At 43.8% G+C, this 27571-nt stretch overlaps 1 protein-coding gene, 1 non-coding gene and 1 pseudogene across 2 annotated transcripts; 2 read left to right on the top strand and 1 right to left on the bottom strand.

Moving 5' to 3' along the window:
- The first annotated feature begins 25 nt into the window (after positions 1-25).
- Ncapd2 (non-SMC condensin I complex subunit D2) lies at positions 26-27350 on the top strand. Its single transcript, XM_020158254.2, has 32 exons — positions 26-844; positions 1670-1819; positions 8617-8692; positions 8961-9019; positions 9494-9675; positions 9962-10104; positions 11732-11859; positions 11933-12056; positions 12240-12387; positions 14386-14583; positions 15108-15242; positions 15340-15427; positions 15521-15701; positions 17041-17165; positions 17496-17720; positions 18222-18396; positions 18635-18719; positions 21014-21147; positions 21456-21588; positions 21675-21759; positions 21837-22004; positions 22286-22458; positions 23099-23213; positions 23286-23409; positions 23497-23652; positions 23981-24158; positions 24238-24332; positions 24871-24951; positions 25097-25280; positions 26422-26548; positions 26654-26809; positions 27010-27350. The coding sequence occupies exons 2-32, from the start codon at positions 1693-1695 to the stop codon at positions 27090-27092; spliced, it is 4191 nt and encodes a 1396-aa protein (XP_020013843.2). The 5' UTR covers positions 26-844; positions 1670-1692; the 3' UTR covers positions 27093-27350.
- LOC109682782 (prefoldin subunit 2 pseudogene) lies at positions 2968-3543 on the bottom strand (annotated as a pseudogene).
- LOC141424569 (small nucleolar RNA U85) lies at positions 9091-9416 on the top strand. The gene has a single exon (XR_012449467.1). It is a non-coding gene; the product is annotated as a small nucleolar RNA U85 (small nucleolar RNA).
- Positions 27351-27571: the final 221 nt, after the last annotated feature.

The raw sequence follows: 27571 nt of genomic DNA, 5'->3' as shown, positions 1-27571 counted from the left end.
GTTCCGGCCGGCCGAGGCCTGGACTGCCAGCCCTGTCTAGATGCTTCCGGTGTGCTCGCCTCAAGTTTTAGGTCGCCGGAAGCGCTGCGGTATGTTACTCGTGGCTGTGTAAGACTGCCCTGCACTGAAATTCCAAGAAAATTTACAGTGTCCCGTTTTCTTGGGCATCCTCAACTGTGAGGGAAATAAAGGATCAGAACCTGAAACCCGGAGCTTTGAAATATTCAAAGACCAAGCCTTTTCTGTGCCCCACCGCAGTCTTGCGTTTCGGTAGTTTTTATTACTCCCATTTTACACGGCAGGAGATTGGAGGCTCGGTGACGTGATGGATGTCACATAGCGGAGATGGCAGAACCTGATTAGAACCCAATCCTAAAACGCAGCCTGGACTTGCCACCTGACCTGGGAGTGGCTAAGGGGCATTACCACTGCCCAACTAGGAAGGCGACACCCCTGACAGGAACTGCTAGGGTCTCCTGCCCACAGACTGCCGCAAGGCAGGAACCTGAGCATCAGCCTGCAGCGTCCCTCCGCGGGAGGCGCAGGGGCGGAGCCTGGCTAAGTCCCGCCCCTCGTCCGCGCGCTCCGGCTTCCGCGCTAAAATTGGCCGGCCTCTCTAGCCAGCGTCGCGATTGGTTCCCGTGCAGCGGTTGGGGTTTGAATTCTGTGTTGGTGGCTTTGCCCGCGCGGTCACTGGCTCGGAGGCGGGTCTTTGCCTCAGCCTTCCGAGGATTGGCCAGTTTCTCCGCCAATTTGAAAACTGCTTCACTGATTGGTGCGTATTGTGCACTCGTGTTTTTGTGGAACCATTTCAGCCAGTCGACCAGAGTCAGAGGAGCCGCGGGTAAGGAGAGATGTGGTATGGGCAAGGGGCTGGGAGTGAAAGACTGAGAAAATCGGGTACGGACAATATGATGTAGGCTCGGGCAATACGCAGTCGGCAGGGAGGTCGAGGAGGATCATTCTTGCGGTCTGATGTGGTGGAAACAGTGTCTGACAGATCTGAAACAGATTGTGTGTTAATTTGGGCAAATCGCTTAACCGTAAATTTAATCGGGTTGCATTATTATGCACTGCGTGGGATTGAAATGAGGAGCGTTAGGTCGTATATGAAATACAGCCTAACCGAACCTGGCACAGGATGAGCAACTAGGTAACGTTCCTGCTTTCCCGTTATGGAGCCAGGACACCAACTAACCCATGCTGGGCCACTGCATTCTCCTTGGCTTAAGGCGTTTTACATATTAAGATAGAAATAATGACGCTAGCTTTACATATTGAGGTGTCACTGCAGTTCTTTAAGCACTTTTATACCCCCTTCATTCATTTGATCCTCAGAGCAACTTTGTGAAGTTACCAGAGGTTGCTAGCAGAGGCCCAGGGGTTACGTGACAACGTGACCAATTGACAGAGTCATGGATGACAAGAATTAGATTCTAGACCAGGGCTGATGTCTTCTTTTGTGTGTGTATATGTTACTAAGGTTTTGGACTCGGGGCCTTGCCCTTGAGCCACGCCCCCAGACTTCATCTCCTTTCACAACTTCAAAAATAATAGAAGCTTGTTGTAAGACTAAAAAAACATACATATTGGAAGAGGGGAAATAATTGAACCAGATAAAAAGACATCTTAGATTTATATCCTGGCTTTTTTGCTGTTTGATTTCTAGTCCTGTGAGCCAGTGGAAGAAGGATGCCTCCCCAACTGTATGAGTTCCATCTTCCCTTATCACCAGAGGAGTTGTTAAAAAGTGGAGGTGTGAATCAATATGTTGTACAAGAGGTACTGTCTATCAAACATCTGCCGTCCCAGCTTAGAGGTAAGACTCCATGACTACCGTTGTATCTAGCATCACACATGTAACACATTGTCCTTTCTGTTTTGTTACCGTGTGAAGTGAAGCTCCATGAGGACAACAAACATGTCTTTCTCATTCTGTTTTCTCCCTGGCATTCCATGAGATTCATGACACAGGGTACACTCATTGGCTGTCTTTCCTGAATTTTTCAATAAACAGTCTTGGTGATTATGGTTCCTCTTTGGGAGAAACTGTTTTAGATCTTTATCCCTTACCAAAATAAAGTTCTGGTAGATTTAAGAGTCATAGGAGATGCACAATGAGGCCAGCCTGGGCAAGCAAGAACCCATTTTAACAACATGCTGGATGTGGTAGAACACATCTGTAATCCCAGCTACATGGGAGGTGTAGGTAGGAGAATCATGGTCTGAGGCTGGCCCAGGCAAAAGCAGGAGACCTTATCTGAAAAATAACTAAAAGAAAAAGGGCTGGGATGTGGCTCAAGTGGTAGAGTTCTTGCCTAGCAAGTGCGAATCTATGAGTTCAAATCCCAGTACTGTCCAAAAAAAGTTACAGAAGATAGCTTTGTCAAGTCTGGCCTTTTTTAGGTAACACTTTTTTAGAGTCTAGATATCTTGTTTCCATTATGTGCAATAAAGGAAAAACAGTATACAGCTACCATACCAAATGAACTACAGTCATGCCTTGTTTAACAAAAGGGATGTGGGGATAGCCGAGAATCCTATTGTCAGGTGACTTCATCATTATGGGAACATTTTAAAGTACCCTTGCACAAACCTAGATGGTATAGCCTACTACACATTTAGGTTATATGGTATAACCTATTGCTCCTAAAGCCATAGTAAATAAAACAACAGGAGATTAAATGAAGAACAAGAGAAAATAATGCAATTAAATGAATATGTGAGGCTGCTTCTGGAATAACATGGAAAACCATTTTATGATCAGCTTTTTAGCATAAATTGTGCAAAGGCATTTCATTGTGATAATTGTGTACCTACATATAATGTTGCTTGTGCAAATTTATCCTATCTATAGGATAAACTTTTTTTTCTGATCAAAACATTTAATTAACAAAAACAAAATATTACAATAGCAGAGAAAATAATAATAATAAAGAGAAAAGTATCAGTGGGAGTCAAGGTAAAAAAAAAAAAAAAATTGCAGAGGCCTTGGTCTCTAGGAAACCAGCACTCCAGCTGAGCTGGCCTTAGCCCCAGCCCCTTCTGAGTTTTCCTTGGCTGCTGGCTTCTCATCTTCCCCCATGAGACGAATGTTGTGCTTTTCCTAGAGCTCATTGAGTTCTTTTCCCTTTGCTTGAAGTTGCTATGGAAGTGTCTCAATGATCTTCTGTATCTGCTCCTTGTTATTCTCCAAGGCAGGCAGCACCTCTTTGACAGTCTGTTCTACCAGCACACCTCCAACCATGCGGTAGCACTTGTGGGTTTCATCAGCCTCTTTCAGTGTATCAATCACTAGGCTATGCTCATTCAACTCCATCTCCAGCTCAGCTGTTTTGGATGCCAGGCCGATTGAAGCCAGCAATTACCTGCTCGGCCGACACTGCCCCCTTGCCCAAGCCACTCTTGCTGCTCTTCTAAACCTTTTTTTTTCCTTTGTTTTTCTGGGGTTTTTTTCTTTTTAAACTTTTTTTTTGGTGGGACTGGGATTTGAACTCATGGCTTCGGGTTTGCAAAGCAGGCACTCTACCACTTGAGCTACACTTCCAGTCCATTTTGCTCTGATTATTTTGGAGATGGAGATGGGGGGGGGGTGGTCTCTTAAACTACTTGCCCAGGCTGGCCTTGAACCTCAATCCTCCTGATCTCAGCCTCCCTAGTAGCTAAGATTATAGGTGTGAGCTAAATTTTTTCCTTTCTGGCTAAATTTTTTCCTTTCTTTTAGTAGTTTGTTTTTTTAAATAAGTAAAAGAAATATACTCTAAAAGGTCCTGGTACAGTGGCTCATACCTGTAATCCCAGCTACTTGGGAGGCAACGTCCAGGCAAAAAGCACAAGATCCTATCTGAAAAATAACTATACCTGAAAAGGGCGTGGCTAAAGTAGCCCAAGACCTGAGTTCAAACCCTAGAACTGCCAAATTAAATAAATAATACATTTAAAAGTATGGTATACTAAATACATAAACCAGTAACAGTCATCTGTTATCAAATATATACTATACATAATTGTGCTATATACTTTTGTAGGACTTGTAGTATAGTAGGTTTGTTTACACCAACATCACCACAAATATGTGAGTAACGCATTGTGTAAATTTTATAATGGCTGCAACAACACTAGGAATACTAACTTTTCAACTCTATTGTAACCTTACAAGACCACCATCACATGCAATCCCTCACTGACCTCAAGGACAGTATGTGGCATGTGGTTGTATGTACAGTGTAGTTACCAACTGAAATCTACAAATGGTCAAAAACAACTTGTTTGTTACCAACAAGACCCCATAATGCCATTGTACTTTTGAAATTGGTTTGTGTCCGGTTGCTTTGTAAAGGTATATGTGGAATGGAGGACTTTGGAGCCAGGCTGCCTGGATGTGTGAATCTTGAATAAGTTAATGAATTCTCTCTGTGACCTAGTTCACTTACTGTCTCCTACAACGAGAAGGGTTGGTTAATGGAGCAGCTTGATAATATGACCTCAGCCTCTCTCCTCCTGGCCTTTGCGTTATGGCTGTCAGATGGTCCGAAAATGGGAAAGGGCATTTCTGTCTATGCTCTTTCTTTCTTAAAAACTTTTCCACAGCCTCCCGAGAGTCTTACTCAGAATTGGATCGTGTGCCAATTCCTCTAATTGCTGGTAAGGGAAATGGAACTGCCCAGATTAGCTAAACTGATAAAGCTTATTATCCAGGAGGCTTCCTAAACCTCAACATATCATTTGTGAGTCAGGAAGTACACCATTCTACCCATATTTTTAGATATGAGCATCACCAGTCACACATGCTGCATACTGTAGAAAATTGTGCTTCAGTTATTACAGTGCATCATTTTTAAAATGGATGGTATATTTATTTTGTGGTGCTAGGGATTGAACCCAGCGCCTGTGCATGTTAGGTAAGCGCTCTACCACTTGAACCATGCCCCCAGCACTTTTTAAATTTTGTTTGTGAGACAGCATCTGCTACCCAGGCTGGATGGTGATTTTTTTTTTTTTTTTGACCAGGCCAATAAGTTCATTAATTTTCTACATTTACCTTTCTCTCTTGCCTGGACAATGGCATCACCTCCTGAGTCTTTCTGCTTCTAGTTTTGCTGGTGATTGTTTTTGAATCCTCTTTAGGACAATTACATTGCTTGAATAAATTTGGTGTTTAGACTCTAAACACCAAATAATTTCTACTAAAATCAAACCATTTATTTCAGTCATGTGCTATATGCCAGATTTGTTGAGTTGTAGGGGTACAACAGTAAATAAAACAGACAAGATAACAAAATTCTTTCTCTCAAGGCAACTCAGAGGCATAAAAGTTTGAGAAGTACCGATCTCCAGAGGTTTTAGGTGAAGACTAGCTTCAGTGTGAGTACTCTGGAAAGCCATTGAGTTTTGAGCACAAGAGTGATATAGTGTGACATTTTTTATTTTGGCCATACTGAGGTTTGAACTTGGCCTTGTGCTTGCAAAGTAGGCACTGTACCACTTGAGCCATACCTCGAAAATTTTTTTTATTTATTTTTTTTTGCAGTACTAGGGCTTAAACTCAGGGCCTCTTTCTACCACTTCAGCCATGCCTCTAGCCCTGGTCTGACTTTTTTTTAATGTGTGTGGTACTGGAGCTTGAACTCAGGGCCTATACCTTCAACCACTCCACCAGCCCCTTTTTGAGATGGGTTTTTTTTTTTTGTTTTTTGTTTTTTGCTTTGAGATAGCGTCTTACAAACTATTTGCCTGAGCTGGCTCTGAACCACGATCCTCCTGATTTCTGCCTCCAGAGTAGCTAGAATTACAGGTGTGAGCTACCAGTACCTGGCTTGGTCTGACATTTAAACTTTTCTGTGTTGAGCAAAGGCTTTAAGAGGCAAAGAAAGAAGTAGGGGGAAGTAAAAGGTTATTTAAAAGCTGGGAAGATGAGAAAGAATCAGTAGAAGAAACTAAGGATCAGTCATTGGGACAGAAAATAAATGAAATTGCTAAATTAAGAGAATGTTTCAAATATGGTGGATGGTTTTATATTCATATATGAAAGTAGAAGAATGAAATCTGTTGAAATCGTTCTAAGGAAGGAAGGGGAAAGAGGGAGAAAGATGGAGGCAGTAAATATTAAATACATTGTAAATATCACAATGTATCCCACTGTACAACTATTATATGCTAATAAAACTTAAAAAAAAAGAATGTTTCAAAAACAGGAGAGGTGACATATTTATTACTGGGTTTAGAGATATGGCGATCTAATAACCTTGACAAAAGCAGATTCAAAGGAATGGCGGGTGGGGGGGAAATCGTGACTGGAATAGGTTTATGAGAAAATGAGAGGGGAGAGATTGGAGATGATGAGTTCAGATAATGGCTTCTTTTTAAAAATGGGACTCTTACCTGTGGTGTTCTCAGTGAGAATGATCAGGAAGGGAGAGAGAAAACCCAGGGTCTCACACATGCTAGGCAAGTGCTCTACCACTGCACACCTAGCCTACAACACTAAATTTGAGAAAAGTGATATGAATTCAACAATGCAAACACTATGCATAGAAAAGAGACTGAAAAAAAATAGCCAGATGTTAACAGTGCTTGTTCTTTCTCTTTTCCATTTTTCCATATTTTCCAGATTACAGAGGAAGTTTTTACAGAGTGACTAACAGCTTATACTTACTGAGTTTTGTTGTGTTTTATCCATTTTGTGCTGCTATAACAGAAAACCTGACACTGGGTAATTTGTAATGAACAGAAATTTGCAGCTTTTTTGGAGACTGGGAACTCCAAGATCAAGGAGCTAGCATCTTGTATTTTTGTTGTTGTTCTTTTTTTGTCTTTGTTTTTCTTTCTTTTGTTTTTGTGGCAAGCATCTTCTTGCTATATTATTACAGAGCAGAGGGCAGAAGGGCAACAGCACAAACCCAGTCCTGAGCCCCTTTTTAATTATTTGTTCATTTTGGTTTTTTGAGACCGAACAGGGTCTTGCTTTGTACTCCAGTAGTAATGAACCTATTCGGTGCCTAGAGCTTGATTTCTACAAACTATTCTCCCATAAAAGGAGCCAGGACTCCACTGAGAGTGGCTGATTCCAGGGCTGGGCCAGGGATAGTATGAGGTGAGCCTAGGACATCTTGTGATATAAGAAAGTAAGAGCAGAAGTGAAGCAAAGGAACGTCTAATGCCCAAGTATGGGACAGCTTGAGCAATAAAATAAATAGTAGTAGATGAAACACAGAATAAAAGGAACTATCCATGAGTCCATTTCAATATAAATAAGCAGTTTAATAAATAAAGAGAAAGGGTCAGCTCATCCATACAGTGGGATTCTCATGAGTAAGCATAGAAGGAATGATGGAAATAGAAAATAACTAATGAGTAAACACCGCAGTAATGATTGTGACGGGGGGGAAATATCCATGGATACTTAAATTAGTGACCACAACTATTATGTGAAGCAGGGTGTATACATAATTTCAAAGTATTTTCCCAAGATACAGTCATGCATAGCTTAACAAAATACATTTTGAGAGCTATCATTAGACAGTTTTGTCACTGTGTGAACATCATAGTGTAATGCTGTACAAACTAAGATGGCTGCTACATCACTGGTGATACAATCTTACGGGACCACTGCCATTGATGTGGTCCATCACTGACTGAAACATCATGTGTGCGTGGCTATGCTTATTAAATTACAAAGGAGAAATAACTTTAAACGTCAACAGTACTAATATTGTCATTGTCTATCTCTTTTCTTATGTTGCTGTTTGTTCATTTTTTGTTTTTTTTCTTCAGTACTAGGGACTGAACACAGGTCCTTGCACTTGCTAGGAAAGTGCTTTACCATTTGTGCCAGCCCCCACAACTGCTTTTTAGTTTTTGAGATAAGGTCTTGGTAACTGCCCAGAGGGGCCTCAAACTTGCAATTCCCTTGCCTGTGCCTCCTGAGCAGCTAGGATTGCCAGCACGTACTACCATGTCCAGTTCATCATGTACTTTCTTGATCTGATGGATGAGAAGGACCCAAGCCTTCCTTCTGTGGTAGTCTTCCCAAAATACATAACCTTAATATAATCATGAGAAAATATCAGGCAAGCCTAGTGTGGTGGTACATGCTTGTAATCCCAGCACTCAGGATGTAGAGGCAGGAGGATCACAAGGTTAAGTCTACCTAGGCTACACAGTGAGTTCAAGGCCAGCCTGGTATATATAGAGATACCCTGTCTCAAAACACCAAAGGCTGGGGATATAGCTTAGTGGTATAGTGCTCACTTAACATGCACAAGACCCTGGGTTCAATCCCTAACACTGCAAAAAAAAAAAAAGAAAAGAACAAAAAAAACCCAGCAACCCAAATTGAGGGACATTCTATATAATAACTCACTATTACTCTTCACAAGAATGTCAAGATCAAGGCTGGGGAATGTTAGCTCAAAGGATGAGTGTTTGCCTAGCATGCACAAGGCCTTGGGTTTGATCCCCATACCACCAAAAAAAAAAAAAAGAAAAAGTGTCAAGATCATGAAAGGTAAACATTGGAGAAGTCTAAGGAGACATCAATTGAATGCATTTTGAATAGGATTTACTAAAAAGGCCTCTTTTCCCCTCCTAACTGATCAGTTTCTTTCATCTTTGTAGCATTTCAAGCTGCCTTCCGAGCTCAGGGGCCCCTTGCTATGCTGCAGCACTTTGATACTATCTACAGCATTTTACAGTAAGTAAGATACGCAGCTGGTACTTTAAAAAGAACTGGTAGGCTGTTTGCCTAATTTTGCATGTTAGTCCTGAAATTCCAAATTACAGATTCACTAATAAGTGGCTCTGGGTGCTGATAGCTCTACTAACATGCTTTTACCCAACTTGCCAGAATATGTATTTATTCACATGTATTTTCAAGCAGTAGATTCCTCAACTTAGATGTGAACCGTTAGAATGGGCTCTGCAGGTCCCTGTCTCACCCCCTCACTTTCTTTCCCTCATAGTCACTTTCGAAGTATAGATCCTGGCCTCAAGGAAGACACTCTGGAATTCCTGATAAAAGGTGTTCATGGGTCAGGGGGTAGGGGATGGAACGTGTTTGTTTGTATGTTTACTGTTTCCTACATTTTATCAGCCAAGTGATGATATCAAGGCTGTTGTGATTCAGTTGGTTTGGCTAAGCCCAGGGGCCTTTGATCTATGAAGGTCTGTAATCTTGGTGGACGATACAGAGTTATGTGCGTTCACTGTAAGGGCAGACCAACAAGAACTTTTTCCTACTTTTGAACCACCTCTCTTTAATAGGGGTGATTCTTCCAGTTGCCAGGGAGAAATTGTGTCAGCTAGAGTGAGAGTAGGAACAAAACATGTTTAAGGTATCGGGGTCGAGGGTCTTACAGGACTTAGCTGTGTTATGGCCACTGAGAGATGAAACACAGATCTTTGGTAATCTGATGGCTGCAAGTGCTAGGTGTTTAGAAGTTGGGGTATATGAAGAAAGTGAGTGAAACCAACTCCCAGATTCTGCCTCCCACAGTGGTATCCCGCCACTCCCAGGAGCTTCCAGCCATCCTGGATGATTCAGCTTTGAGTGTATCAGATAGAAGTGCCCATCTAAATGCCCTCAAAATGAATTGCTATGCCCTAATACGCCTCTTGGAATCCTTTGAGACTGTAACCAGCCACACAAGCCTCATGAACCTGGACGTGGGTGGAAAGGTAATTCGGAGTTCCTGGCTCACATATATGGGGTAGGGTAATTGATGGGAAAGAAGAGAACCCAATGATTCTGAGAATGCTTATTGTCCTTATTGAGGGTTAGGAGGAAGTACTCAAAGGTTTCACAAAATCTCCTCTGACAAGTAGTTCTGTACTTTGGAATTTGTAGTGCTTCTCTATCACCTTCTCCTTGTCTTCATACTGGATCATTTGTGGATGTAGACTGGCAGATCTTCACCCTATTTGTTTCCTTACTTTTTCTAAATGCATACATGGTCATTTTTAGGGTAAGAAAGCCCGGACTAAGACAGCCCATGGCTTTGACTGGGAGGAAGAGAGACAACCAATTCTTCAGCTTTTAACACAGCTACTCCAGTTGGACATTCGTCACCTATGGAATCACTCAATAATTGAAGAGGAATTTGTCAGGTGGGTAGTTAGGATGGCTGCAGGTAATAGTGACTTATGAGGAATGAGCACTCTGTTGCTAGCTATGCCTTTTAAATGCTTCATTTCATGCCTCAGTTCTATTTCTAACACATAGAAATGTAATCATGACATGGAGTTGATAGGAAGAAGATGAAGGAATATTAGGAACAATGTGAATTTATCATCTCTAGTGCCCATTTATTTATAAATAAAAACATATTTACTAAGAATGAGATGGGCATTATATACCTTGGAAATAAAAGGTTTTGCCCTCTAGGAGTTTATATTATAGTAGAAGACAATGTGAAATATGCTGCATGTTTTATGGCTTATTACTATGGAGCAAAATAGAGGGGGATGGGAAGCTTAGTGGGAAGGGCTATGATTTTAAGCCAGCTGTTCTAGCAAGACCTCTTTGATATGGCAACATTTAAGCAAAGATCCAGAGGAGGTGAATGAGAGATTTGAGAATGTTTGGAGGAATAGCAAGAGCAAGAAAAAGGAATAGCAAGTGCAGTGAACCTCAGGATGGAGTATGTCCAGCATGTACCAATAATAGAGAGGCCTGAGAATCCATAGCTGAGAGAAGGTGAGGGGATAGGCTATGAGGTCAGGGGAACAGTGAGGAGCCAAACTGCAGAGCCTGGTAGGCCATCATACTGACTTTGGCAATTTTTCAGAGTGAGATGGGGCCACTCATAAGCAGAGCAGTTATCTGACTCACTTTCACAGGGTCATTCTGGCTATTGGATTGAAACAGACTATGGAGGAGAAAAGGGGGAAGTAACAGATCAGTTACAAGGGTGTCCCGGTAACTCAGGAAAGACCATGGAGTGACAGTGGTGATAGGAAGAAATAGTTGGATTCTGCACATTTTTTCTTATGGTAGAGCTTACAGGATTTGCTAACAGACTAGGCATCAGGCATGAGGGAGGTCACAGTCAAGGATGACTCCCACAGTCCTGGTCTGAGCATTTGGAAGAATGGAGCTGCTGTTAACTGAGGTATGGAGAGGCTGAGGGTATGTTTTTGGGGGAAGATCAAAGTTCTGCTTTGGACATACAAAGTTTGAGGTGCTTATTAGACATCAGGTCTTCTAGAGATACACATTTGGGAATATAATGTTATTTAAAGTCACGAGACTGAGGTCACTAGGTCAGTAAATGTAACTAGAAGGGAGCAGAAATCCATGGACTGTACCCCAGAGCATTCTACCATTAAGAGGGTGAGATGAGTAGGAACCAGCTAAAGAAACTGAGGAGGAAATCTGGTGTCTTGGAAGCCAAATGAAGCTATGTTCCAGGGAGCATCAGTTGTACCAAATGCAGCTGAAAGGTCTGTTAAGATAAGGACTGAATTGACTATTATATTTAACAATGAGAAGTCACTGGTGATTTTGTCCAATCTTTCTTATCATATGTTCTGGTTCTGGCATGATAACTCTGTCATGATAGCTGCTAATCTTGCTAGGGTCACCAAAGCAACTTTGTATGGAAAGTGATAGAATGAAAAATACTACAAGCCTTTGACTTTGGGGACTGTAGGATAGAATGAAGGAGGCTGAGAAACCCCTATTTGATTGACTCCAGACAGCTGATTTCATCCTTTCCATCTTTTCCTTTCTCAGTTTGGTTACTGGCTGTTGCTACCGCCTTCTGGAGAATCCCACCATTAGTCATCAGAAGAACCGCCCCACTCGGGAAGCTATAACACACCTGCTTGGGGTGGCCTTGACTCGTTACAACCATATGCTCAGTAAGTCATCCCCTACTTTGCCCACTGTCCCCTTATCCTTCTGCCATAATTCCTCATGGTTAGTACTCCACAGGTGCCACTGTGAAGATCATCCAGATGCTGCAGCACTTTGAACATCTGGCACCTGTACTGGTGGCAGCTGTGAGTCTGTGGGCAACAGATTATGGAATGAAGAGCATAGTGGGAGAGATTGTAAGGTGACTCTTCTTGAAGTTCCAATTCTCATTTTTATTGGGGAGGGGATAAAGAAAGGTTAGAAGTGTATTCTCTGTGCAACAATAGATTCCTTCAAGTATTAAATACCAGTCTTACCTTCTTCCCTTACTGGGAACTGATTAATTGAGCTATCTTGGCATGGCTGTGTTTTCTTCACTGTGTAGAGAAATTGGACAGAAATGTCCTCAAGAGCTGAGTCGGGACCCTTCAGGGGCAAAAAGCTTTGCAGCCTTCCTGACAGAACTAGCAGAACGAGTCCCAGCTGTCCTGATGTCCAGCATGTGCATTTTGCTAGATCATCTGGATGGAGAGGTAGGTAGTCCACTGGGGAATCGCAAGTTTTTCTAGGGGTTTTAAGTCCATTGTTGAAATATTGCCTTTTTTCCTTTTTCTTTTTTTAAAAAATGTGTTAGGGATGGAACCCAAGGGCCTTATACATGCTAAGCACATGCTTTGCAGCTCAGCTATGTCCTAAGCTGGAAAAATTGGGTTTGCGGGGGGGTGGGGTTCTGTTTTGTTTTGTTTGAGACAATGCCCTGTTATATAACCCAGGCTGGCCTCAAACTAACTCAGCGATCCTCCTGCTTCACCCTCCCAAGTTCTAGGATTACAGGCATGTACCAACGTGACTGGGTAAGGTTGTTTAATAGAATAAGAAAGTGGCTTTCATCCAGGCACTGGTGGCTCACACCTGTGAGCCTAGCTACTTGGTAGGCTGAGATCAGGAGGATTGTGGTTTGAGGCCAGCCTGGCAAATAGTTCACGAAATCCCATCTTTAAAAATAACCAGAGCAAGGGGCTGGTGGAGTAGCTCAAGTAGTAGAGTACCTGCCTAGCAAGTGTGAGGCCTTGAGTTCAAACCCCAGTACCTCCAAAAAAAAAAGTGAGCAAAAATAACTAGAGCAAAATGGACTGTAGATGTGGCCCAAGCTGTAGAGTGCCTGCTTTGGAAGCACGAAGCCCTGAGTTCAAACTCCAGTACCACCACCAAAAAAAAAAAAAAAAGTAGATTTCAGTCAGGTGTGGTGGCACACCTGTAATCCTAGCACTCAGGAGGCTGAGGCAGAAAGTAGCTTTCACATGAAGACAAGTTGACTAGGTTTATCACTGTGGCAGTTCCTTCCTGCAGAGAAGCAGATAACATTTACTGAGTAAAGGGCCTTTTATTGATCTTGCTTCAATATCACATTGGTTTTATCCAGGACTGATAAAGGAGATGACAGTTGTATAGCTTAAGTGTAGTGAGAGTGACTCAGCTTTGGTTCTGAGTCCCAGCCATTCCTCAGAGTGAAGACTCATACTGCCATCTGGCTTGCCTTGCTTTCTCTAAACAATGAGTCTTCTCAAATCAACCCATGTCACTTCTCAAATCTCTCATCCCTGGATGCTAACCTGGTTGCTTTCCAGATTGATCTTGGACATGCCTAGGTGAAAGTCAAGGTGAAAGGACAAAGTCAGTCCACTCAGTCATCTAATTTAAATTCTTGTGTAAGATTCTATTACCTGGCTCTTGGCCTGGCAAAAATCCCACATGCTGTTCTCTCCCAGATTTTGACTTACTTGGCACCTAAAGCTGATTTCTGCTTTTCTGTGTCTTACTTTTTGTCAGTAAATGGTAGGAAAGAGTGTGGGAAGGAAAGAGAATGTTTATTTGTAAGGATTGAAGGCTTTGAGACCTCATATGAAATAAATGTTTTTAAATGTGTATGTGGGTGGATAGACATGATTTCATATTCAAGTACAGGCTGAGTATTCCTAATCCTAATCTGAAACACTCTAAAATTTGAAACTTTTGAGGGTCAACATATCACAAGTAGAAAATTCCACACTATGAAATTTTGTTTCATGCACATAGTTATTAAAAATAACTTCAGACTATGTATATAAAGTATATCTGAAACATAAATGAATTTCATGTTTAGACTTGTGTCCCTCCCCAAGATATCTTATGTTTTTACAGATATTCCAAAATCTGAAAAAATCCAAAATGCATTTCAGATAAGGAATACTCAACCTGTACCACCATGCTACCTGGGTGAGCCTCATAAGGAGAAATTGGTTTTGGCTCTTATTATTTTTTCCATATGGTCTCAGCAAACATGTCCTCATTGGGATTCAGTGTTTTCCTCTGACTTTAGGAGTAAAATACCTAGACACTTGGCCAGAAAAGATATAGCTAAGCACAAGCAAGCTTAACATTTACAAAGTTAAATGGCTTTGTCTTACTTTCTGCCTAGACAGTCAGAAGAGTTTAAGGAAAGGAGAGTTGGAGAAGTACAGAGGTTCAAACCACCTTTGCTTCTCTCTTAGAATTACATGATGCGCAATGCTGTGCTAGCAGCCATGGCAGAGATGGTGCTGCAAGTTCTAAATGGCGATCAACTGGAAGAAGCAGCCCGAGAAACTAGAGACCAGTTCTTGGACACCTTGCAAGCTCATGGCCATGATGTTAACTCTTTTGTTCGAAGCCGCGTTTTGCAGCTCTTCACCAGAATCGTCCAGCAAAAGGTGAGCAGTTTTCTATGTGATAAGTGCATGTAGAACCTTTATAGATAGGCCAAAGTAAAGAAAATATCTGTAAAGGATGACAGAGGAGGTGAATTTAAGATATATTGTAAGCACTTTTGTAAATGTCACAATGTATCCCCAATTTTAATATACAATAATATAAAATTATATTAAAATTTAAAAAATAAAAATAAAATATTAGAGCCAAAAAAAGACAAGAAAATTTCTGTCCCAAAGAGAAATTCACAGATTTTACTACCAATAATTGGTACAATAATGTACCAATATTGTAATGTAGTTACAATAATAAAAGTCTTCCTCTGCTAAGGAAAGGATGCCTGGAATTAAGGAATATAATGTAGCTTATCTACTAGAAAGAGTACTGCTTATATATTTTTATAATCCCATAGAAAGGTTTCTTTAGAATGAGTTGGTAGCTTAGTTTAGAGTATATTTCAACGATCATCTTGAGCAGAATGGATGATGTGGGATATGAGCTGATCCTTCTCTTTCTATCTACCTAGGCCCTCCCCCTGACTCGTTTCCAAGCAGTAGTGGCTTTAGCAGTGGGACGTCTGGCAGACAAGTCAGTGCTAGTATGTAAAAACGCCATCCAGCTACTGGCCAGCTTTCTAGCCAATAATCCCTTCTCATGCAGGGTAAGTAGACTTGGTTGATCAAAAAAGAGAAGTAATGAAATGGAAGCAAGGATGCAATTATGTCACTTATTACCTGATATTCATTCTACCCTGATAGCTTAGTGACACTGACCTTGCTGGACCACTGCAGAAGGAGACCCAGAAATTACAAGAAATGAGGGCCCAGAGGCAAACTGCAGCTGCCTGTGAGTAGCTCCTGCCTAGGAGTCCTCACCCAGATAGCCTTCTCCCTATAGGGAGAAACTCTGTAAAAGAGACTAAGCAAGACTCTTATTCAGCCACAGCACTAGACCCAGAAGAGGAGTGGGAAGCCATGCAGCCAGAATTGACGTCTACTCTGCAGCAGCTTCTAAAGTTTCCCCAGGAAGAAGAGGTGATGCCTGAGCAAATTGCTAATACAGAGACCTCAGAAGAGGTGAAAGGACGCATCCATCAATTACTTGCCAAAGCTAATTACAAGTATGTGAAAGAAAGAAAGAAATGTTCACTAATGATCTGTGTGGGTTTAGAGACAACCATTGAGAAACTTAAAAATACATTGTACTTAAGTATGCTGCCATCAGATGATGATGGTAGGTATTTTCATTGTACTACCCTGGGTCTGACCAAAGGCATAGTACAAGCTGGACACTGGTGCCTCATGCCTGTAATCCTAGCTACTTGGGAGGCTAAGATGGGGAGGATCAAGATTCAAGGCCAGCCCCATTAAATACTTTGCAAGACCCTATCTCCAAAATAACCACAGCAAAATGGACAGGGGGAGTGGCTCAAGCAGTACAGCACTTGCTTTGCAAGCTCAAAGTGATAGAATTCTCCACTCATTTGTCTATTACCTTGCTTTTATCATTTAATTATGGATTAGTGATTTTTTAAAATATGTATAAATGGTTCCCCTACACCCCCACCCCTTTTTTGGTGCTAGGTATGGAATCCAGGGCCTTGTGATGCCAAGTACCATGCCTCTTTTTTTTTTTTTTTTTTTTTTTTTTTTTTTGCTGACCTGGACAGTAGCCATTAACATATATTTAATATTAAATTTTTAAAATTAATGAAAAATTTAGTTTCAAAGGCAGGCATGCTGAGGAGAATTTTTTTTCCTTTATTCATTTATTTATATGTGCATACATTGTTTGGGCCATTTCTCCTCTCTGCTTCCCCACCCCCTCATTATTTTTTATAGTTATGTAGAATCCCATTATGTGGCAACCAGGTGTGATGGCACAAACGTAATCCCAGCACTTGGGAGGCTGAGACAGGAGGATTGTGAATTTGAGGCCAGCATGAGCTACAGGAGACCCTGTCTCAAAAAAGAAGAAGAAAAGCCTGGTGGTGTGGCTCAGTAGTAAAGTACCTACCTAGCAAACACAGGTCCTCAGTTCTGAGTTCAAACCCTAGTAATGCAAAAAAAAAAATTGATGAAAGAATCCCATTGGGGGAGTTGGCAAAGTGGCTCAAGTAGTAGCACACAAAGCCTCAAAAAAAAATCCCACTGCATGAATGTGCCATAAAGTAACAAATTATTGAAAGTTACTGTTTCCAAACATTTACTTAGCAAAGATTTTAAACATGTGTTTGGAGTAGGTTTGTGATTTTAACAAGTTTAGCAAGTTTTTTAAGACTGTAGTAGAAGCTTAGTGTTTTGGGCCCTGCCTCTTAGCAGGTGCTGTTTGACTTTTAAAGCATGAGCTGTGTTCCTTTTCTTCGGGGCACTGGTGGAATTATGAGGTGGGATCCCTTACAAAAGGCTGGAGCACACTCTTCTGGGTGCTAATTTGGTGACAGGCTGGTGTGCTTTCAGGCAGGCCATCACTCTTGCTCGAGAAGCTATGGGCCACTTCCAGGAGTCTGAACCCTTCAGTCTTACAGAACCAGAGGAGTCAGAGGAGAACAGGTTTCTGCATCTCCTAGGAATTATCTTCAAAGGTAATCCTTTCCCTTCAGTCAATAAACAAAACATTTCACCTAGTATTTATTTTGCAGATACTGGCCTGACTAACAGACCTGGGGTAGAAAGAGGCAGAGGGAAGTTGGCAGCGCGTCTGCTCTAGAATGGGAGCAGCCCAGGCACAGAGTGACTGCCAAACTGTAGATCTTTAGGATTCTTATTTGAGAAATGAACCAAAATATTTTAGAATAGGTTCTAACTTCATACTTCACATAGTAGAAAGAAATATCCAGGAATGTTGCTAGCTATAGAATCCCCCATGCACACCCGAACAAAAACTACTCTATACTTACTTCCCTAACTCCTAGGCCCAGCAGCTTCCACACAGGGGTTGGATAGGAACATGGCCCCAGGACAGACTGTCTGCAAAGAAACCACCAGTGTGTCAGAGCCTGAGCGATCCAGGAAGACTGATGAGCTGGTGAAGCAGGAGATGCTGGTGCAGTACCTGCAGGATGCCTACAGCTTCTCACAGAAGATTACAGAGGCCATTGGCATCATCAGCAAGATGATGTATGAAAACACAACGACAGGTAGGTCAGGGTCTCATTCGGTAAGGACTGGGCTGTGGGGTCAGAGATACCTATCGGCTCCTGTAAAAGGCAGAGGCTGAGCTGGGTGCTCTTGACTCACACCTCTAATCCTAGCTACTTGTGAGGCTAACATTTGGAGGATTATGGTTTGAGTCCAGTCTGAGCAAACAGTTTGCAAGACCTCATCTCCAAAATAATCAGACCAAAAGGGACTGGAAGTGTGGCTCAGGTGGTAGAGCACTTACTTTGCAGTGCAAGCTATGAGTTCAAACCCCAGTTCCACCGAAAAATAATAAACAAAAATCTTTCTGTTGCCTTCTGTTTGCTTTATGTAGCCCCCTTATAACTTAGATATTTTAACACATCTAGTGTTGCATGGTACAACATTACAGGAGGAGTTGACATTGTCAGGGAAAAAGAAAAAGGCCTCTACTTGTGTGTTGCTATGTTAAGAAGGGGTATTTTGCCAGGTGGATTGGTACATTGTCTGTGTCTTCTCAGTGGTGCAGGAGGTGGTTGAGTTCTTTGCGATGGGATTCCAGTTTGGGGTGCCCCAGGCCCTGTTTGGGGTGCGCCGCATGCTGCCTCTCATCTGGTCTAAGGAGCCTGGTGTCAGAGAAGCTGTGCTTAACGCCTACCGCCAACTCTACCTCAATCCCAAAGGGGACTCTGCTAGGTATGTGAGGTTCTTCTATTTGCTGACTTTTTGAGGTCAGCTTCTCACAGGGTTTTTCTAGACTCCTAAAGAGGAGGGACATCCTTCCAAGTAACTTCTGAGGTCTATAACAGCTCAGATAGGCTCCAGTGAATCCTATCTAAGCAGCTGTTTGACTGTGTTGGGACAACCCTCATAACCAATTGCCAAGTTCACCTTCCCATTCTGTAATGACCACTGATCTCTGCTGTTCCCACAGAGCCAAGGCCCAGGCTTTGATTCAGAATCTCTCTTTGTTGCTAATGGATGCCTCAGTTGGAACCATTCAGTGTCTTGAGGAAATTGTAAGTTTACTCGCTTCATCTTTCTTTATTCATTCAGCAAGTATTAGCAAGTATTTACAGTGTGTTCAGCAATCTACTCAGCCTGACATTTGTTTTCACATTCCTGACTTTGAAAGAACCAGTAGCCTGTGTGATGACCAGAAACACAAAATGTTATTAGAAAAAGCAGCAAGTAGATAACCAAGTATACAGAGCAAGTGGCACAACAGTAACATAGCAGCAGCACTTTTGTGCCATTTCATATTGCTAGGCACAGTTCATGTCAGAGCACCTCACTCATATTAACCTGCTTAGTCCTCAACAACCCTGTGGAGTAGCATTTTACAATGAGAAATCTGTGAGGCTTAGGAAGAGGTAAAGGAACTTGGCTAGTTACAGGTAGTTAGTGACCCAGGCCATAAAAACTCCAAAAAATATATTCAGCTTCTATGCCATCCGGGGGAATACCAGGTGGGAAAGAGCCCTTTGAAGTAGCATGGCCAAGGAAAGCTCTATGAAGGCAGTAGGACTTAACATGGGGCTTAAAAGGTAAGGAGGCAGGAGTTTCAGACAAAACCCAAGAAAGTACACAGCTTCTGCTGTAGAATGAGAAAGTTTGTGTTCTGGCTCAAATTGTTATCTGTGAAAGATGAAGTTGGAAATGTAGGTGGAAACTAAGTTGTGAAGGTCCCTGTATGCCTTCAAGAGTTCAGCATTGGCCAGGCACAGTGGCACATGCCTGTAGCCAGCTACTCAGAAGGCAGAGATTGGAAGGATTGTGGTTTGAGGCCAGCCCAAGCAAAAAGTAGTAAGACCACATCTCAAGAAAAAAAAAAAAACTGAGCATGGTGGCTTCCATCTATAATCACATCTAGGTAGCAGGCACAAACACCACCAAAAAAAAAAAAGGACCCAAGAGTCCAGAATTGGCCAGATGTGGTGGCACACACAGCTATAGCTATAGGAAACAGAGATGGGGAGGATCATTAGTTCAATGCCAGTCCCAGCAAAAAGTTAGCAAGATCCCATCTTAACAAACAAGCCAGGCATGGTGGCACATGTCTGTGATCCTAGATGTGTGGGAGGATTAAGGTGGGTGAATCAGTCTGAGGCCAGCCCTAGGCAAAAATCTGAAAAATAACAAAATGAAGAAGGGTTGTGGTTGTGACCCAAGTAGTAGAGAAGCCCTGAGTTAAAACCCCAGTACCACACAAAAAAAAAATTAGTAGTCCAGGATTTTACCCTTGTTAGCCAGCAACCCCAGCATTTTAATGAGGTGACTCCCCTCTGGACATGTACACTATGGGGACATGGTGGTGGTGTTGACTGCGGGCTTCCCCTTGGAGGAGCACTGCTGCCCACTACACTGTGCATCTTACTGGGGAAAAGGAGAGAACCTTTTCCAACTGGCCCAAGATCTCCCAGAGTGGCTACTGTTAGGACACTGCTGTAGGCAGGCGTTGTTTAATCATCGATGAGCAGCAGGGGTATGACAGGTGAAAGCAAGTGTTCAGGAGAGGACCTGGCTGAGGAGAGCCACGGACAGGACAGGAAAGTTGCTGGAGGCTATAGAAGGTGTGCACTAACAAGAGCAAGACTCTAGTCTGGAGGAATAGCTGCCGAGTTGAACTTACTAGAAGACAAACTGGGAAAGAAAAATAGGTAGCTCTAAGTGGATGATTCATAAAAAGAAGCGTCTGAAATTTTATGCAAATTTAATTAAGAGGGTGTTGGTACTGTTAGCAAAATAAAAAGGCAAGGAAGGATGATGGCTTCCATTTTGGAAAGCTTGAGTTTGTGATCACAGCAGGAAAACTTACTAGAAATCTCCAGAATGTAATCAGAACTATAGATCCACATAGAATTTGAAACATTTAGGGTTTTTTTTTTATTTTGTTTTGTTGGTACTGAGGTTTGAACTCAGGGCCTCACACTTGCTATGTAGGTGCCCTGCCACTTGAGCCATTCTGCCAACCCTGTTTTGTGTTGGGTATTTTCGAGGGTCTCATGAACTATTTACCCGGACAGCTTCAAACCATGATCCTCCTGATCTCTGCCTCCTGAGTAGCTAGAATTACAGGTGTGAGCCATCAGCACCTGGCTAATAAGTGTAGTTTTGAGGCAGGAAATAGAAAAGCAGAGAATGGAGTGGGAAGTACCTCGCCAAGCCTCTGCTTTACATGGTGAGCTTCCTTCTTCTTTCTTCATTCTGATGTGCTGCCTTTACCCACTCATGTTCTCAATCTTGTTTTTAAATAAGTGGACCAAAAGGAATGGTTGGTTTATGGCTTGAGCCCTATTTCTTTTCTCCTCAGATCTGTGAGTTTGTGCAGAAGGATGAGTTGAAACCATCAGTGACTCATCTACTGTGGGAGCAAGTCACCGAGAAGGTCCCCTGCTCTCCTCTGGAGCGCTGTTCGTCTGTCATGCTTCTTGGCATGATGGCACGGTGAGGCTCAGATCTAACAGGCAGTAGGGTGGAAGAAGAAAGGAAAGTTGAGAAGATTCCTCTTTTATAGTAGTCACAATCAAGCCCAGCTGGGCTCTGCTGGTAGCTGACTGCCTAAATGAAGAGTACCAGCTCCCTGCCCAGCAGAAATGGATTCACTAGAAAAAGAGGGATCTGAGGGGCTGGCCCTGGGTCAGAGCCTGGCTGTAGTGTTCTAGGACTGTAGACACCCCATGTTGGGTACCGGCCTTATCCCCCACAGAATCCTGTCCAGGACTGCCTTTAACTCTATGGCTTCCTTCCCCTAGAGGAAAACCAGAAATTGTGGGAAGCAACTTAGACATGCTGGTGAGCGTAGGATTGGCTGAGAAGGTTCCACAGGACTACAGGCTGGCCCAACAGGTGTGCTGTGCCATTGCCAACATCTCGGACAGGAGAAAGGTATGTGGTGGTTACAACCAAACTGCGAGAGTGGAGATCCTTCTATCCGCCCTCCACACACTTGCATTCTGTCTTGTTCTCTACAGCCTTCTCTGGGCAAACGACACCCTCCCTTCAGGCTGCCTCAGGAGCACAGGTTGTTTGAGCGACTTCAGGAGTTGGTAACAAAAGGTGAGCTTTCCAAAAGGCCCTTGGACAGAACTGGGCCCTTTGCCTGCAGTGAATAATTTCTCCCTTCTCCTATATAGGCTTTGCCCACCCAGACCCACTCTGGATTCCATTCAAAGAAGTGGCAGTGACCCTCACCTACCAAATGGCAGAGGGCCCAGAGGTGATCTGTGCCCAGATGTTGCAGGGCTGTGCAAAGCAGGCCCTGGAGAAGCTAGAAGAAAAAAACACCAGCCAGGAGGACCCCAGTAAGTGGCAGAGGGGTGATGGGCTGAGGGCAGATAGAGGGGAGGGCACCAGCTTCTGCTATCTTCCCTGCAGGGACAGAAGGTAGTCACCAGCATCTTCTGCTTCCCCTCAGCCCACACTGCCTATTTCAGTCCAAGTTGAAGTTGGACTAGTTAGCACCACCATCCCCGTCACCATGTCTTATTCCTTCACTATTCTGAGTAGCACACAAGCAAGAGGACGATCAGTAAGCTTGTGGGACTTGACTTTGTCTCTTCTCCCTGCCTTCCCTCTCCTGCAGAGGAGACTATTCCAGTGCTCCCAACCTTCCTGCTGATGAACCTGTTGTCACTGGCTGGGGATGTGGCCTTGCAGCAGCTTGTACATTTGGAACAGGCAGTGAGTGGAGAGCTCTGTCGGCGCCGAGTTCTGCAGGAAGAACAGGAGCACAAGACTAAGGACCCCAAGGAAAAGGTGACTGGGGCGTCTGAGCAAGGGGTTTATGCCCTGAGCATTTCCTAAATTTGTCTCATGACCTTAGGTCAGAACATTTCCTGCTTCTCTGCTATTAAGTGAAGAACCTGCCTTTTTGTTGCTATTCCCCCTAGGTAAGATTATTGTCAACAGACATGTAACAGTCTGCCCATGCTCACCCAGGAAGGAGTTTTAGGTAAATATAGACTGCACCTCAGTGTAAAATACAGGCTGTGTTTCTCCCATCAGCCTTTGCTACTGGCCTGGCACCTAAATGGGACCTTGTGTCCTCTATACTGGAGGAATTTGTGTCGGCAGAAAAGTAAGACAGAGTCTTGGAGCAGTGGGGGTAGTCTAATGTCTGTGACCTTGACCCACTGTCTAGTGTGAGCTGTTGGTTTACATATATATTAAATTATATCATCTGTGAGGATGAATTAATAAGAGGTGTAGAAACCTGCCTTTAGCAACTTTAAAACAAATAACAGGGGACCAAGTTATTTACAGTTAACAGGAATTCTTTCTCTTTTCAGCCACCTTTGGCAATTCTGTGGATGGTTTTGTAGACTTTGTCATTCTTCAAATCTGTTCATGCAAAATGGTGTTAAAATAAAATCAGAAATGTCTCTGATCACTCTAGAATACAAGCTCTGAGACCACCATGGAGGAGGAGCTGGGGCTGGTTGGGGGTGCCACTGCTGATGACACAGAGGCAGAACTAATCCGAAATATCTGCGAGATGGAACTGCTGGATGGTAAGAAAAATTGCTGTGTGACCACTCCACTTGAGATAGCCTATCCCCAACCTAGAGTTGTTCTTCCAATAGGCAAACAGGTACTGGCTGCTTTTGTTCCACTTCTGCTTAAAGTCTGCAACAACCCTGGCCTCTACAGCAACCCAGACCTCTCTGCAGCTGCTTCGCTTGCCCTTGGCAAGTTCTGCATGATCAGGTAAGTAAGCCCTGAGTTAGTACTGCCTCAAGAAGGATGGAAAATGTGGCTTTCCTGTTTCTCTAATGATTCTCTTCTTGCCCCTAGCTCGACTTTCTGTGACTCTCAGCTTCGTCTTCTGTTCACCATGCTGGAAAAGTCTTCCCTCCCCATAGTCCGGTCTAACCTCATGGTTGCCACTGGGGATCTGGCCATCCGCTTCCCCAACTTGGTGGACCCCTGGACACCTCATCTGTATGCTCGGTAAGAGATCCATCCTTCGCAATACTTCAGACTCACTGAGAGCTCCTGGGGTCTGTCATGGCAGTATGATGGTCACGAAGACTTCCCCTAGTCTGAGGCATTACCTTCAGCATCTGCTAGACACTTGCTTTGACAGGCTCCAGGCTAAATGGACCCTGTGGGAATTGAAGCTTCTGTCTTCTTGTCTTTTCCCCTAACTCTTGCTTCCTACTCTAGACAGTGTTCTAGCTGCTTCTTGAATGACATACTTGGAATAATAGAGCGGGCATTTCCTAGCAATTTTTGGGTGTAGCCCAGAGGTCCCAGTGACTTGAGATTTCCTTCCTAGTCTACGGGACCCAGCTCAGCAAGTACGGAAGACAGCTGGCCTGGTGATGACGCATCTGATCTTGAAGGACATGGTGAAGGTGAAGGGGCAGGTGAGCGAGATGGCTGTGCTACTCATCGACCCTGTGCCTCAGATTGCCGCCCTGGCCAAGAACTTCTTCAATGAGCTCTCCCACAAGGTGAGCCACAGGCAGCTTGGGGCTTGGTGCCAAGGAAGTATGTAGGTCATGCCATCTAAAGATTCTTTCTCTCGTGCAGGGCAATGCAATCTACAATCTCCTTCCCGATATCATCAGCCGCCTGGCAGACCCTGAGGGCGGGGTGGAGGAGGAGCCTTTCCACACCATCATGAAGTACAGCTGCCTGGGCCTCAGGGCACAGTCTCCCTATAGCATATCTGGGGCACTTAGGAATTGAATTCCAGATCTGCTTTATTTCACTTATTTACTTAGGATGCTGGGCATGAAACCAGGGCTTCAGGCATGCTAAACAAGTGCTCTACCATTGTCTCCAGCCCCAGTGCTTTTTAGCTGTATAGCCTTCAATAACTTGACACCTCTGTCCCTGTTTCCTCCTCCATAAAAGGTTTATACTACTTACTCAAAGTTCTTGAGATTAGGAAATAAGATACCCACCACAGTGGTAGACACATACTCGTGCTCACAAGTAACAGTTGTTCTTGGCAATGTTCATTTGCAGTGAAAATTACTAGCGAGGGGCTTCTCTGGTTTCTGGAAGAGGCAAGAGGAGCAGTGAGGCTGGTGGGGGGAGGGGCATGGACGTTCTAGTAAGGACAGATTAGGTGGTACCAGCAGAGGGCCCAGGTAGGTCCTAGTGGGTGAGGATGGAATTGCCCAGGCCGATCACAAAGCCTCCCTCCCCTCCCGGCAGGCAGCTCCTCTCCTATATCACAAAGGACAAGCAGACTGAGAGCTTGGTGGAGAAGCTGTGTCAGCGCTTCCGAACAGCCCGGTACACTGCCTTCCCTGAGAGACTTTGGGCTCAGAAAGGGACCCTGTGTGGGAAAAGAGACCCCAGTGGCATCCCTGGGACCAGGGGCCGCCAATGGGTAGGATGAGCTTTGAACTGCTCCTCACAATGCTCCTTTCACCTGTAGAGCTGAGCGGCAGTACAGGGACCTGGCCTACTGTGTGTCACAGCTGCCCCTCACAGAGCGAGGCCTCCGTAAGATGCTCGACAGTTTCAACTGCTTTGGAGATAAACTGTCCGATCAATCTGTCTTCAGTGCTTTCTTATCTGTTGTGGGCAAGCTGCGGCGTGGGGCCAAGCCCGAGGGCAAGGTGAGTGGCATGGGGACACTGGCCTTGCTGGCCTCTAGTACTGGTTACATGGTCTGTTCTCCTAAGCAGTGTTCCAAGGCTCTTGTAAGCCATGTTCCTCCCTTGTTCCTAGCTTGACTACAACCAAGTAACCAGTGACATGAGACCAGATCCTTCTGTCTCCAATTCCTGTTTCCTTTTTTAAATAGGCTTTTTTAGAGCAGTTTTAGGCAAAACTGAATGATAAATACAGAGTTCCTGTGTAACCCACATATCCCCCCCACATAACCTCCCACCATCAGCTTCCTGGTACAGAGTGGTCCTTTGTTAACAGTCTACATGGACCTGAAGGAAGGAATGACTGACAGATCATAGCACTCTAAGTCCACACTTTTCTTTAGTGTTCACTACATAAAAATGACACTCACCCATCATTACAGTATCACAGAACAGTTTCACTGCCTAAATAGCTGTGGTCCACCTATTCTGCCTCGCCTCCCCCTCATCCCCTGGCAAGCACTGACCTTTTTACTCCCTCCAGATTTGCCTTTTCCAGAACATCATATAGTTGGCCTTTTGTTGTTGTTGTTATTATTGTTGTTGTTGTTGTTTGGTGGCGCTGGGGTTTGAACTCAGGGCCTCATGCTTGCTAGGCAGGCACTCTATCACTCCAGCCACTCTATATTTTGTAGAGCTTTTTTTTTTTATATCGGGATCAAATCCATGGCCTTGCACATGCCCAACCATTGCTCTACCACTGAGCTACATCCCCAGCCCCAGAATATCACAGAGTTGGAATTGAATAGTATGTAGCCCTTTCATATTGGCGTCTTTCACTTAGCAGTAGACATTTAAGGTTCTTCATATCTTTCATGGCCCTGTTTCTTTTTCTTTTTTTTATTATGGTGGGACTGGGTTTGAATTCAGGGCCTCACACTTGCTAGGCAAGGGCTCTACCACTTGAGCCACTCCTGTTTTTTTGTGTTGGATATTTAGGGTCTCACAAACTATTTGCCCAGGTTGGCTTCGAACCACCATCCTCCTAAGCAGCTAGAATTACTGGCATGAACCACCTCCGCCTGGTGGCCCTGTTTCTTTTTAACCAGAGAAATAACCATATGCCCACCAGGCCTATTCTTAAATCTCCTTTTTTCCCCTCCAGGCTGTCATAGACGAATTTGAGCAGAAACTTCGGGCCTGTCACACCAGAGGGCTGGATGGAATAGAGGAGCTTGAGATCAACCAAGGAGGTAGCCAGCGAGCCCCATCAGCCAGGAAACAATCCACTGGTATGAGAGGCAGCCCCCAGGTAGTGAGCCCAGACTGGGCCCTCCCCACAAGCAACAGCCAGCTTTTCTTTTTGTTTAAAAAGCCTGTTTCTTTGCCTTTTCTAGTCTCCAGGCTGCAGCCTCTGGCTTCTGCAGCCTCAGACAATGACTTTGTCACACCTGAGCCTCGCCATTCTACTCGTCGGCTTCTGAACACTCAGCAGCGCACTTCCAAGAAGAAACCCAGAATTGTCTTCTCAAGCGATGAGTCCAGTGAGGAAGGTAATGATGCTCCCTCCAGGACAGCTGTGTTTGGTGGGGTCCTGCCATGTAGCCTGATTGGGTATAGATTTCTCTGCCTTCCTCCCTGTGCAGCTTGGGTTTATGTCTTCAGTATTGTCTGGAACTGTCATTTGTTCTCTGAGATGTTTTGCACCATCTTTATGATTCAGCTTTTCTTATCACTACAATTCTTTAAATAGAGCTTTCAGCAGAGATGACAGAAGATGAGACACCCAAGAAAACTACCCCCATCCGCAGAGCATCTCGAAGGCCCAGGTCTTAGTAGGTGGCGCAGGTCCTCAGAGGAGGTCGTCTTGCCTATTCCCCTCCCTGCTGTGCAGGCTACCTTGTGGAATGATCTTGAATTCCAGTCCTATTCCCTTGTAAAATGTGTATTTGTCTCCTTGTTTTTTAATATGTACGTGACCTTAAATTGCAAGGCACTTCTTAAACCAACATATCTGAATGGAGTTGAGCTGCTTTCACTTTGTTTGTCAGTCCCCTTGTTTTCTAGCCAATAAATGTTTTTATAGACTTTTAAGCATTCTGTCCTAAGTGTATCTCTGTTTCCTATTCCATGTTAGCCCAGGCGCAGGCAGCAGACAGGGTTATCAACCCAGAGAAAAAAGGAGCCCAGGAGTCCTGAAGTCCCCACATCTCACATGAGCGTCCTGCCCTTCACTACATCTTGTACAAGTGACAAGATGGCCCACTGTGGAAAACTATGCAGTCTCTTGTCTGCATCAGGGGTTCTCAACCTAG

This window comes from Castor canadensis, chromosome 6 (assembly GCF_047511655.1).
Source record: "Castor canadensis chromosome 6, mCasCan1.hap1v2, whole genome shotgun sequence".
In the NCBI taxonomy this organism is placed as follows: Eukaryota; Metazoa; Chordata; class Mammalia; order Rodentia; family Castoridae; genus Castor; species Castor canadensis.
This window is presented reverse-complemented; position numbering and strand designations above follow the sequence as displayed.